Below are 13,628 nucleotides of genomic sequence, written 5' to 3' on the forward strand. Positions count from 1 at the left end.
ACCGACTATTAAACCAAGGTATGCACTGAATCATAATTTTTAGTGTTAACATTTCTTTAATGGTGACTTATGAAGGCGTAAAAGTCTCACTTGCAGGAGTGCAAAAAATAATCGATTCTTACATACATCGTAATGACAGATGTAAACGTTTCTGAGTTAATCAATATATTTCAATAATTGATAAGGCTAGGCCATATAATACTGTCCGCCGTAGCTACGATAGTCTCCACTGTCGATTATTTTGTAACTTGTGGTGAAAATGAGAGCCACCGTTGGGTCTCTGGACTCTGGGAGCTGCAAAATAATGTAATGATAAACATTATATGACATCATGACACTTGCTCACTGATAAAGCAACACACGATGGCAGCAGCAAAAAAAAAAGGCACACAGAAACACTGTGTCTGACAATTAGGGGTGTGAATTGCCTAGTAGCTGGCGATTCGATTTGTATCACGATTCATAGGTCACGATTCGATTCAATAGCGATTAATCCCGATACGAATCTATAGCTTGATTATTTCGATTTTTTTAAAAACTCAAATTTAGAAAATACTAATCAGTAAACTTGTTCATGTACACTGTAAGATTTGTCTGAAAATGTATTTATTTATCTGAAAATTCTGGCTTATAACAGGTTGCAGTCTGTTTCATGTTTGAACAGCACTGAAATAAAATATTAAGGCTTAATGTTCCATTGATATAACATTCTTCCATGCTTAATTTGTGGATCCTAACCCTAAAGTAAGACGTTTTGTTGAATATTCCCATAAAAAATTGATGTTTAAAAATCGATTTGGCCGCATATCGAATCGATTCGAAAATTGTGCGCTGTAATATATCGATTTTTTCTAACCCCCCTACTGACAATATTAAGAAAAATGCAGTCACCCAAAACGCAAAAGCAAAGTTGTGCACCTAAAAATGTAACATTTCATTACAAATAATCTTCTGAAAAAATATATACCGGTGTTTTTTAATCTTCAAAGTTAATTAAATTACTCTCGCAAGTAAGTACTTTTCAGTGTCATCGACACATTCAAAGTGTGTTTGCGATGAATAATTGCCTCCAGCACTGAAGGCCTCTACAATAAGTTTTTCCTTCTGTGAAGTACAGTATGTTGAGCATATTCGCACAATCAATAAAATGTGCTTTAAAACACCGCAGCACTCGATAGAGTGCAGACCTAGTTTGGATCCGCACCGAATTGCATAGATACTCACTTCCTGCATACGCCGGAACATTGTCATTAGGGTTCGTCCATAATTCACCGAAAATTAAAGCAAAATGACCAGAATATCCTATCTTGCCAAATGAATGAACATGAGTCCTCGCTTTGACAAACAGCCATGAAAACGAGACCCCCTCGGTCGAGGTAGTAATAGCGAGTATAAAATAACAAAAGGTGTTACGACTGTGCATACTTGGAATGAAAGGGCAGTCAAGGACACAGCTGAGTTTCACAACTGTTTTACACACTATGTGCTGTCAGACTTCACCCCCCCTCACCCCAAGCTCTCGCAGTGTGCAACATCCTTGCCACAGGAATTTAATTGCTCTGTAAACAAGCCTTTTGTTTGGTGTGCTCTTGCACACAAGCTGTATTAAAAAAAAAAACTCAGTCCCCAGCCTGTAGTGAAAAAGAATCTCAGAGCTTCAAGTCAATGACACAATATCACCTGATAAAATATGTCGTTCTATGCGAACTGAATGTCCTTATCATACTGCGGCGCCTAATCTCATGAAGACAGGAAATTGTTATTGTTAAATGGTCACTTATCGTTATCATATCCTTTCTTTTCCCTTCTCTCCGCTTTGCGATGTTGTTATGACGAATGCTGCAAGCACTCATTGTTTCTTTTCCGTCTTCCGCAGACATACGAGCGGCAGTTCCGAATGCCTGAGCAGAGAGAAGGAGGCCTGTTACAACTACTGGGAGATCCCGCTCCACCCAAACACCAGCCTCGCAACGCTCTTCTTCCCGCACCCACTCTCTCCCCTGTCCAACCGTTACAGCACGCCCCCGCGCAACAATTCCAGCACGTTCAGCAGCACCAACTCAGCCCCGACTGGATCGCGTTCAGAGCACCTTCGGTTTCTCCAGCCAATCCTGCAGAGTCCGAACAAGCCGTAGAATTAATGGGAGCCAGTAGGAGTGCAAATTCTCGAATGGATTCAAATGCCCCTTTCCCGCGAACTGTGACTCAAAGCCACTCACCTCAGAGGTTTATGACTCCAGACCTTCAGTTGCCAGTTGTTACGGATGCCAGTATTCTCAACCTTACCTCTCTCAGCAGGTATTTGCCTTTATAGAGGTTCTATAGTGGTTTTAGTTATTCATTTATTTTTATCTTTTTCTATTGGGTTTGAAAAGGGCTGCACTGCAGCCATTGAATATTTTTGTATTCGGAGCTCCTACAGAAAACTTTTGTATTTGGATAAAAATAAAATTCATCTTTTTGCTTGCTTAAAAAAAATATTTATGAAGACACTTAATAACTCGTTTCCATTTTTATATAATCAATATTTGTTACTTAAATTTAATGTGCGTATAGCAGATGTATATCCTTTTCTGGAAACAGTGCGTATGCGTCAAAGTGCCATCAGAACCACTGTATGATCTTATCAGCGAAAACAGCACAATTAAATAAGCCTGGTTTGTTAAAAAATGTTCACCTATTAAACCGCCTTTGAAAAGCAGTGTGACGGCGCTTGCCAACCTATATGGGCCACTAGCTTAGTGGCTAGCTGCTCCCTAACGCTGGTAATATGGCGTAAATAATCAAAGAGGTTTTTTTTGGGGGGGGGGGGTGTCCTTAATTAGAGATTGAACATGAATTCAGGATGACATTGTATTGGTATTGGTTGCAATAGTTTGTGACAGCAATATAAACTGACCCCAATTACAGTCGGTAAGACAAGTCACGATAGCCGCCATGCCACCAAGACGCGCTGCCGGGAACAACTTCAAAATAAAAGCATACCAAATCATTATGTCCATGTAATCTTTGGCAAGCTTTATTTTGAAGTTGCGGGTGGCTTGACTGCCTTACCCGATTATGCACACTAATGGATGTCTATGTGCACACCACACCAAATAAACGAGTACTCAAGGCAGAAAAAATCCTTGAGCATTTTATAAATTGAGGTACTCCAATTACTCAAGGACTTGTTTCTCCCTTAGTTTGAACTTGGAATTGACAGTGACACTTCTTTTAAGCGGGATAAAACCAAGTAGACACGTTTGACTCACACTATTCAAAAATAATGAGAGCATGGTTAATCCACTGTTGTTTTGTTTGCATGACTGTGGTTGATGTCTTGATGTCATGGTAATCCCATTTTCTGCCATAATCCGATTCATTGTACAGTTTTGTGATACATGAAACCCTATTTCTACAGCAAAAATTCTCATCTGTATTGTTCTGTGTTCTTTATTCAGGGGGAAAGGTTTGCAGGAAGTTAATGAGCAACTATTTGGGAACATCAAGAGGAAGTATGGCAGGAAGGACTCCCAGAAGATGCTCTCTAATCCTCACAGTGCTGACACGCTGTGGGGAAGACAGCCCGAAAAAGAAACAGGAAGCCTATCTAATGCAGAGGACAGGCAACGCTACAGACAAGAAGAGACGACTGAGCAGGTTCACGAAGAAAGGGAGCAAAGAAGGAAGGATGAAAGAGAGCGAACAATTACTGGTAGGAGAGGGGATGAAGAGGACAGAGGGGTGGCCATGCTGACAGAGGAAGGAAAAGGAAGAAAGAGGCGGAGAAAGCCTTCTTTAGATGAGTCCTTCTCTATCGAGGAACAGTCCCTACAACGACAGGACTCTAAAACCACAGAGAAGTACCAGCATAAGCCGCCAGAACCCAAAGTAGCTCATAAGTCAGAGATTCACAAAAATGATTCCAGGCTCACAAGTCAGGGTGAGCTCAGTGGAGAGAAGACAGAGAAAACTGAAAGACTGGACAAAAGTGACAAAAGAGAAAAGGGAGACAGGGCAGAAAAGGATGAATCAGTTAGGAGTGGGACTGATCCAGAATCAACTTTTAGTCTGAACAGAATGAAAAAGAACCCATCAGGTCGTGCCAAGAACAGTATCGATGCACATAAACACAGAGATCTTTCCCTAAACATCGGCAAACCAAACTTCTCTCCAAGTCCCAGACTCCCTAGTCCAAACCCTAGCCCTAGTCCTAAGGGAAGCATGAGTCCAAGTCTAAGCCCCAAACCCAGGCCAAACTTTAGCCCCAGTCCCAGACCGAACTTTAGCCCCAGTCCCAGACCGAACTTTAGCCCCAGTCCCAGACCGAACTTTAGCCCCAGTCCCAGACCGAACTTTAGCCCCAGTCCCAGACCGAACTTCAGCCCCAGTCCCAGACCGATGGCAACCCTGAGTCCGAGTCCAAGCCACAGCACCATCTCTACAGTCAGCTCCAGATCAAGCAAAGCTAAGGACAGATGGTCATACCTGAAAGCAAAAAGTCACAACAGCATCACCTCACCCCAGAGGGACAGCTGCAGTAGTCCATCAATGGTATTTGACCCACCATCGGCATTCCCCATAACTCCTTCTAGTCCCCTCTATACAAATACTGACAGCCTGACCGTCCACATGCCCATCAAAAGAAAACGAGGGCGCCCCAAAAAACAGCCCCTTCTAACGGTAGAAACCATCCATGAGGGGACATCCACTTCACCCCCAAGCCCCCTCGCACAAGAAACCTCTGCCGCGCTAAACCGCAGGAGTAAGACAAATCCACCAACCACAACAATTAATACAACATTAGTACAAATGTTGTCAACAACTACCAGTTCCAAATCCGGAGGTCTGAAAGTAAATCGTGGCAGAAACAATTCAAGGCCAGTAAACAAAGTAAAGCTTGGGAAGATGCAAAGCATCCTGAATGAGATCCTGTCAAGCTCCAGTAAGAACAGCACTCTGAAGTCTCCTTCCGCACCGGTTACCTCTGCTATGAATGCCATGGCATCAACCATTGAGGCTCGGCTGGGAAAACAGATCAACGTCAGCAAGAGAGGAACCATCTACATCGGTAAAAAGAGAGGTCGTAAACCCCGAGCTGAAACGCAAGGCTCTAACCTACCCAAAAGTGTAAAGGACAAGCCCTCCATGACTATCTCCACATCCAGTCTCTATGAGAGCTCTATTTTGACTGCCGCCACTTCCTCTCCCAGCGCCAGTGCTCCACCAATGAGAACCAGCCACTCTGATGCCACTATGCCTAGTCTACAGCCCATCTCAGCCCTGCCCCCCAAACCTTTAGCAAGAGGATTTCTCTCTGGGGGATGGAAACTGTCACCTCCACGTCTTCTCGCGAATTCACCCTCACAGCTTTCAGAAGGCGCATCGGTGAAGGAGGTCACCTTGTCCCCCATCAGTGAGTCCCACAGTGAAGAGACAATTCCCAGTGACAGCGGGATTGGGACCGACAACAACAGCACTTCGGATCAAACCGAGAAAGGCCCCGCCTCTCGGCGCAGGTGCGGTTCTGTTTTGTATGTAGCTAACATATACTCACAGTAGTGCTGTTGTTAAATGTTGTGCTCTCTTGTGCCAGGTATTCTTTTGATCTGTGCGGGTTTGAGGCCGCTGAGGCTGCTGCTCTAGAAGCATCTGCCAGAGGAAACAGAGCTCGAAGTGAACGACAAGCTGCTGTGGACAACTTCCTTTCTCAGCAGGAGAAGAAGCAAAAACATAATCGACGTAAGAGGAAGTGTCTTCAGAGCCGGGATCATCTTCACTTTCTGTCTGAACTCGAGGAGGTTGGCCGCATATTTTATTTTTGCATTACCTTTACAATTTCAATGATGTGATAATGCAGTCCATGATGTATTTTCCTAATCCTTTCCAACTCCCCACCACTAGGTTGTGTCAAAGCTCCAGCAGCTGCGAGTGTCTCACAGAAGATATACCTGTTACCCTCAGAATCCTTACCCCTCCATTTTCCGCCTCAACTTTCATCATTACTACCCGGTCACCTATGATCCCTACCCCTGCGACTCCACTTCGTATATTCGCAGAAGTGCTGATCTGAAGGCCAAAAGGAGACGGGGTCGTCCAGCCAAAGCCAGTGAGCCAATGGCCTCGAAGATACCTTTTGTTCAAGGATATGGCTATCCACTGGCAGGGGGAAATTACTATGCAGCGCCGTATGCCATGCCTTACACACCCCATCTAAGTCTAGGCTATTTCCCCCCTGCACCTCCGTTCTACCTGCCTCACCACTCCCTTGGTCATGTTCCCCCATCACCCTTCATGAGACCTGCTGTCCCCCCTCCCAAGGCTTTCCACTCCAGTGGACACTCAAAGCTCCAGCAAGGGGTCAAGCATCGCAGCATCACTGGTCAGCATCAGGGGCCCTCTGCAAGAGGAGACGGATTGGGACCCATCGGCAGTAATAGCGCAGGTGGTCTCGGGGGCGTTCGCCTCCATAAGAGGAAGCACAAGCACAAACATAAGCACAAAGACGAACCCCTACTTTCCCCGCGAGACCGGCAAGAGTTGGGTGGGCTTTTCAGTGGAGCCAAGGCCAATTCACATCGCAACATGCTTAGTGACTCATCCAGTCAGGGCCCTTCAAAGCATCAAGAGAAGCGGACCAATGGGAGAAGCTCAAGCCTGGGATCCACTTTAGGGATGTTCGAGTCGGAAAAGCTGTCCTCGCACTCACTTTCTGATGGCCACTTCCACTTGCGACAGACGGGACAGCCAATAAACAGCTTCATGAGCAGCTACAGTAGCCAATCACAGCAACAAGAATCTGCGTCCTTCCTCTTCTTGGGGTCACAGGAGAATGAGTGTGGTTCAAGGAGTAGGAAGATGAGGCAGACTGTGTTTGGAGATCAAGGCCTGATGTCACTGCAAACTGCCAGGCAGGAGCCAGTACAAATGAAAGAGTGCTCCAGTCCCCCTCTCTCTGGTAAGAACCACTTACTGTGCATTAAGATCATGGGAACTTAAGCACTTACATTACACTACATGCTGGGTACTTCACAGACAAATCTGTAGTCGGGTTCCAATGCCACTTTTTTGGGCTGATTGCATTTTACAGTTAATGCCAAATTTACTCATATCCTGGACCAGTTTTTTAATGAAAGTGTTTTTATTTTAGGCAGAACTTTTAAGAATTATTACAGATATGATAGTAATAAACATACATAGGTTTTCATCAGTGTTGTGCTTGATACTAAAAAATAGTAACTGGTTACTAGTTACTTAAAGTAACTCAATTACTCTGATTACTTCAACAAAAAAGAAATGTGTTACTATTAAAAGTAACTCTTTACTTAAAAAAAAAAAGAACATAGTTTCTTCATGCTCAACTAAAGTAATGAGCGCATTTCCACGTCAAACAACTCGTTTTGCGCTCGCCTTGACCCTCCATGACTGCCGAATCCAATACACAATGCGTCTTCTTCGTTAGCATGGCAACGGCAATCCATTGTAAACAGCAAGTAGTACAATACACTGCAGCCATCCATTCACTATTTGATTCTGAACCGCTTATCCTTACGAGTGTCGCACAATAAAATGATTAAATTAAATAATTTATCGTATTTAAGTAACTGACTAACGCACCTTATTGCAACTGTAACTGTGTTTTACTGTATTTAAAAAAAGTAATGTTAGAGTATTAGTTATTGTAAAAAGTTACTAGTAACTAGTTACTGCCTAACACTGGTTTTCGCCGTATCCAGACTATGGAATATGAATAACTTCAAATAAAAAAGAAAAGAAAAATGACAATAGTGATTATTTTACCAAAATATGTTCAAAACCTTTTTTTAAACACATATGTAACCTCTCAATTTAGTCAAAGGGGAGCATGTTTGCCAATATAATTGGTTTGCAATGCATTCTTCCGTTCTTTAGTAGTTATAATGCCTTCATCGCCTGCCGGGGCAGAGTTTCCCCAATTTTAAAAGAATATGTAAGCAAAATATAACTTGATTTAAAAGCATTGAAAGAGGTGTTATCGTCTAGAATTAACACAACCAAACTAATGTGCTTTTTTTTTTTTGTACACTCCCAATTCTGCTTTTGAGCACATCTGGCTTGGGATCGAGAGAACGTAATGCATGGATGGAGACAACTATAATTCACCAATCTCCCCCAACCCCCCCTCCCTTCCTTCGCTCCTGCCAATGCCTTTGCCAGAGATATATTATTCACACAGTGTGATTTATTTTCTACAGACACGCCGTAAAAAGCCCTTGCCTGTGTTAAAAGAGCTGGCTGGCAGCCAGGGGTTTAATGACTGGGGCCTCGTCCAGTGGCGGGGAGGAGAAGGCAAGGGCTCAGTTAAAATACCCCCCACCCCCCCATCCCACCCCAGGGTATCCAGGATGGATGACTCATATATACACTACTCCCCTCAAACCATCACATCTCCTTGTCCATGTTTCCCTTCCAGTTTATGTCTTCTATCCTCCTTTTACACATTTTTTCCCCTTATTTTCCTTGGATGGTTTGGAATCCACACATCCATATGCAGACGTCTCCCTCCACTTCTTCCTCCCCCCTCACTTCCCTCTTTTTTTTCCAGGTCTCCCCTCCCCCTTGCTCCCCCATTACCCTCTCCTTTTCCTATTCCCTCTGCCCCTCCTCTAGCATGACTTACTGCTTCACTTCACAGCTTTAGTCCAATTAAAATACAAGTGCATGTGCACGTATGTACATGGACACACACACACACACACGCGCATGCACGCGGGCACAGAACCTCACATTTAACACCGCAATGTATATTGCGAGACAATTTTTCTTCCCCGCATTAGCAGCACTGTGTTCTACTATATTATGATTTACTCGTATTTGTTCAGCACATCTCACTGACAACTCTCGCACATACTTGCACTAAGTGTTCCTCTACTGAATTGATGGGGACAATTTCCTTTAAGTCACATGCTCGCACCTATTCCTGATGCCAAGAAAGATCTTATAAAACAACGGTCGTCAAAGATCAAACCTGCAATGTGTGTGTAGCGAGGGTTTCCTATTGCGCAGAGAAACAGGTCGTCAGCGCTATATGGACCCTCGCACTGTTGAAGGTCACCCGTTTTATGTTCCGTGTATGCAGCTCATAAATTTCATCTACTTTGTGCGGATGTCTGCGTGGTGTGCTTGTATGCGTGCGAGACGGAGCTCAGTTGAGCTGATAACGTGTACAGCTCATAAACTCTCGATACTTATTGCTTTCTGCATTAGACTAATTTCATTGTCTGTCCTGAATTCTCAAGTAGCAATAGAATGTGATGTTCCTCGGAGATGTAAATGGAGGGCGGTCAGGCCTCATTTTATCTCTCCTCAAACTGAGTTCATTAGTAAATACCTTAGAACGGAATTCGAAACCCTCAGGGTCATGTACCAACTACAGTATGTGGATTCTAGGTAGGGAAGTTTGGTGTCAAAGTTGAGAAGTCCTAACGCTTAAGTTGAGATAAAGCAAAAGTCTTCAGCCACCACCGGCTCTGTTGTTATGTAGCCTTTTTCGCAGCCATTATTTTCATTTATTCAAACAATAAATAGCTAATAAAATAAAGAAAAAAAGTCACTCAAGGGCTGAGGAACGAACTCAAGATCTTCAGCTTGGGAGACAGCCGATCTATTGCCTGAGCCACGCAGCTCCTGCTGTGTGTTAGTACATCACTCGTGTCAGCTGGAATCTTCGTAACTCCCAAGAGACCAAAATTGCTGTTTTTGGTCTCTTGGCGATATGCAAAAACTAGGAGGGGCATAGCTCAGGTGGTAGTGTGGCAGTCTACCAAGCTGAAGGTTGTGAGTTCGTTTCTCTGCCCTTGAGCGACTTTTTTCCCTCCAATTCTTTATTTGACTCTTTTCCAAGTGTAAATATTACTCTAAAACTGAGTCTATTTGGTCCCACTCTATACAGAGTCAAATTTACTCTACAGAATTTACTGTGAACACCGCGCGAAAATCCTGTTTCATTGCTAATTTAATGCACTTTAAAAAAAGAAAAACAAAATGATACTGTCATTGATAGTCAGTCTGCACTTTTAATAGTTCCTGAAAGCAAGTGACTGTGCTTACGTTATCGTTTCAAACTCTTTTTCAAAGGTCTTAGGGCCACGAGCCATCAACACACGATGTACTTTCTCCAGAAAATGTTAGACATTAGACAATACTGAAAAATCTCAATATATTATTACTTTTGTCAATCCAATATGCCATATTGCCTAATGTGTATTGAACCGGGGCTTTTTAGAGCTCACTGTAGATTTGTGATACTGTGGCAAAATCAAAAATGGCGGCCTTGGAAGGAGCGGGAGTAAATAGATAAAAAATGGAGAACAGCATTTTGTCGACACGCTGCTTGGGGACTCGTGGCTGATTGCGCTTTTGCTTCATGTTGGTGCCGGTTCATTTTGAATCCTGGAATCAAAGCCCAGACGAAAGGGGGGGGGGGGGTAGGGGTTCCCGGGCCTTAGAGATGGAAAACAAAAAAGAATGACAGAGACGGACCAAGCTTAGAAAGAGGTTACTGGAATCAAGAAGGAAATTAGAAATTGCAGCGTTAATTACGCTGTGTGTGTGTTTAGATGACTTTTGGCAGCCTTTGCTCCAGATGCACAAGGTTGCGATTGTGTGGAAACATTTGAAATGCTTGAAGGAGACATTTCTGCGGGTTTCCTCCTCTCTGCTCCCAAGCAGACAATTACAGGATAGGATATGCTCTCCTGGCTCAGCTGGGCTTTCAAAGGCTTGTATGAATATGTCAAAATTAGCAGGAAGCTCTTCAAGTCAAAGAAAAAAAAAGAAGACATTCCCTCCATGAGCAAAATTGCCTTCGTGCCTTTCTTAGCCTCGGAGAGGATGTTCATTTTCATCAAAAGTGGAACCCTTTATGAATTTTGTCCTATTTATTCACCGTCCTCATTTTGACTCTTGCAGGTGCTCCCGGTAAGCGACGGTATAAGCGCAGAGAGGTGGAACAGATCCAGAAGGAGGTGAGAAGGATGCATTCTTTGAACTTCGAACATGTGCAAAAGATCCTCCGTGCCAAGCGCCTGCAGCGACAAGCCAAAACAGGAAACAACATCATCAAGAGACGACCCGGGCGGCCCCGAAAACAACCGCTGGATGACGAGACGGCTCCGGCCAACAGGAGGGAGGAGAACCGGGCCGACGGCCGCGGCTCGGACGCGTTGGCCGGTAAAAGAGCCGACGGAAGGACTCAGGGGATGCCCGTTCTGGAGAGGTGCGATGAACCGGCGGGTCGCCAGAGCCTCAGGCCCACTTTGACCCCGGAGCCTCTGGAGTTTTCCAATCACGATTCCATTTCGGCAACCATCGAGAAGGTGGTTCATCGGGCCCGCTCGCTGCCTCCGCCGGCCAAAGGGGGCAAACGCCGGGGCAGGGGAAACAGCAGGGACAACTTATGGGTCCCCTCCAATCAATAGACCCGCTCGAGAGAGCAACTCTGTAAATGAACAGAAGCGCTGAAAGGAGCCAGCGCCGTTTCATCCTTATCAGATCCAGTGCCCTTAATCCGATGACTGCTCGGTGCGCTTTGATTTTCGGAGAATGACACAGGTCAGAACACTTGCCGTGCCGAACGCGAGAGCCTTTTAAGGCTTCCTTGGATCTGCTTTCATTTCGATCCTCAATCCGATGCTCTATAATTGTGTGGTACTAATGACAGTGTAGGATATTATGTGACTCTTTATGTATCTGATACAGTGATGTTTATGGTACTTCATGATACTGTGTCGGAATGTGGTGTGAGCCATATATTTACCAGCAAGGGGTGGGGAGGGGGCGGGGTTTGGGGGGTTTATGATTCTTATAAAACTGTGCAGCTCAGCTTCTTTTCTGCCTTTCTGAGGGAGCCTGTCAAGGAGACACAGCAGTAATTAAGCCACCTTGCTCTTGTACTTCTTCTAGTGTTTGCTCTCACTGTACGTCGCGTCTGTGTTACCTTACCTTCTTAGTCGGGAATTTATTTTTTATTTTATTTTTGGGGTGGGGCACCCCCTACAGCTTAATTTTTTTCCCCTTCACCTTCTCCCAATCTGAAACCTATTCTGGATGCTGACTTAAAGGCAATATGGTGGACGAGACTGTCCTAGACTGTACATAGACACAATTTCCACTCTCGCTTGCCTTGTCCAACAGGAAACCAGCTCACAGGTCCGATTAAATTGTTGTACTATAGACAATGAACGTTGCATATTGTTTCTATAACCAAAAACTGACATGGATGCATCATGCGACGCAAGACAAGTTTGTTTTCAGATAGAAACCACATGTATTCAGTCATACACTCATAATTGTGTTTATATCTCGGGAGGGGGGGCGGGGCGTTGTATACAGTGGGAATATCAGGTGTGTTCTGTGGGGTTTTTTTTTTTTGTTGTAAAGTAAACCTTAAAAGTTGGTTTAATGCACTATAAAAGAAAAAAAGCTGTACACTTGCATCAATCAAATGCAGCACTTAAATGCTTGTTCCAGCCTTACGGTTTTTGGCCTTGGATGGTGTGGAGATCCATTCCAGTGAGCATGCATTACTTTTAATCAATTTGTATATGCAGGCTGCGCAGCCAAAAGCGTCAAACCCGAAGCCCCGGCTATGAATTGAATGGAGAGGGCTCACTCCAATATAGTGTTCTGAAAAACTTACCCCACTTTTTATACTTTCATTTGAGAAAAAAAATATTTTTGGGACAGAAAATCAGAAATCCAGTATTTTGAAACCAAAGTCTCAGTATTAATCATAAGGACGCTTTATTTAACAGAATTTAAATGCGCGTCTTGATCGTGTTGGAACCAATGTAAATCACCCCGTTGTGCACTCTAGAATGTAGCCAGGATTGTTTTAATGTCAATGTGTACTGTGTCCTTTTATCAATCTCTTCACTAGTGTTTATTCCGTATATAAAGAAATATTATTCCGTGTTCTATTTCAGGAGATTCTGGGGGGGGTGGGGGGGGGGTTGGACAGGGTGGGACAGGGTGGGATTCTCAGTTGCAGCAGCTCAACTTGTGCCTTATGATTTCTGTTGTTCTCTTAGAGGAAATGACATTTGACCTGAGAAATAGCAAGCAGCATTTAACATTCAACCCAAAAATAGTCACGTTTGTGCTTCGAGCATCACGCACGCAATCGTGGCCATCTGAACGGCAACAAGTGAAAGTGAATTAGAAAGTGGTGACTGGTAAAGAATCAAGTATTCAATGTTCTGTGCACTGTGTTAGTGTGTGTTGGCTGACTTTTTGGCATCACTCTTGATAGCATTTCAAGCTGGAGATACTTAGAGTTAAAGTTCACTTATGTAGCGGTGCCACTTTACAATAAGGGTTTTTAAACTGGTAATTAGGCTTCATTCAATACAGCTGGAGCGAAGGACTCCCTGCCAAATAGTTAGCCCATGCTTAGTGCTACTGCTAGATATCAGTCCTCCATTATTCGATTATGCTATGTGGAGATCACAAAATCAGAAATGTAAAACTACATAAAAAGAGGTATGGTAGGGTTTTGTTTGTTTTTTTTGCCCAAAAGTGACCCTAATTGGCAGAAGTTGCGTATATTCATGATCCATTAATATTTTTAAACATCGTTTTTTTTACAATTTACAAACCACGACTTT

General features: G+C 43.8%; 1 protein-coding gene across 1 annotated transcript in view; it reads left to right on the top strand.

Annotated features, from left to right (window-relative positions):
* setbp1 (SET binding protein 1) overlaps window positions 1–12,951 on the top strand; it is a 45,504-nt gene extending 32,553 nt beyond the window's left edge. Inside the window, exons 3-7 of the mRNA XM_086076650.1 lie at window positions 1,877–2,298; window positions 3,444–5,501; window positions 5,579–5,783; window positions 5,887–6,940; window positions 10,933–12,951. Coding sequence (XP_085932776.1) covers window positions 1,877–2,298; window positions 3,444–5,501; window positions 5,579–5,783; window positions 5,887–6,940; window positions 10,933–11,441 — 4,248 coding nt within the window. The 3' untranslated portion in view covers window positions 11,442–12,951. The remainder of the gene's footprint in view (window positions 1–1,876; window positions 2,299–3,443; window positions 5,502–5,578; window positions 5,784–5,886; window positions 6,941–10,932) is intronic.
* Window positions 12,952–13,628: the final 677 nt, after the last annotated feature.

The sequence above is a fragment of the Leptonotus elevatus genome, chromosome 5, assembly GCF_054856555.1.
Source record: "Leptonotus elevatus isolate MCC_2025b chromosome 5, RoL_Lele_1.0, whole genome shotgun sequence".
NCBI lineage: Eukaryota > Metazoa > Chordata > Actinopteri > Syngnathiformes > Syngnathidae > Leptonotus > Leptonotus elevatus.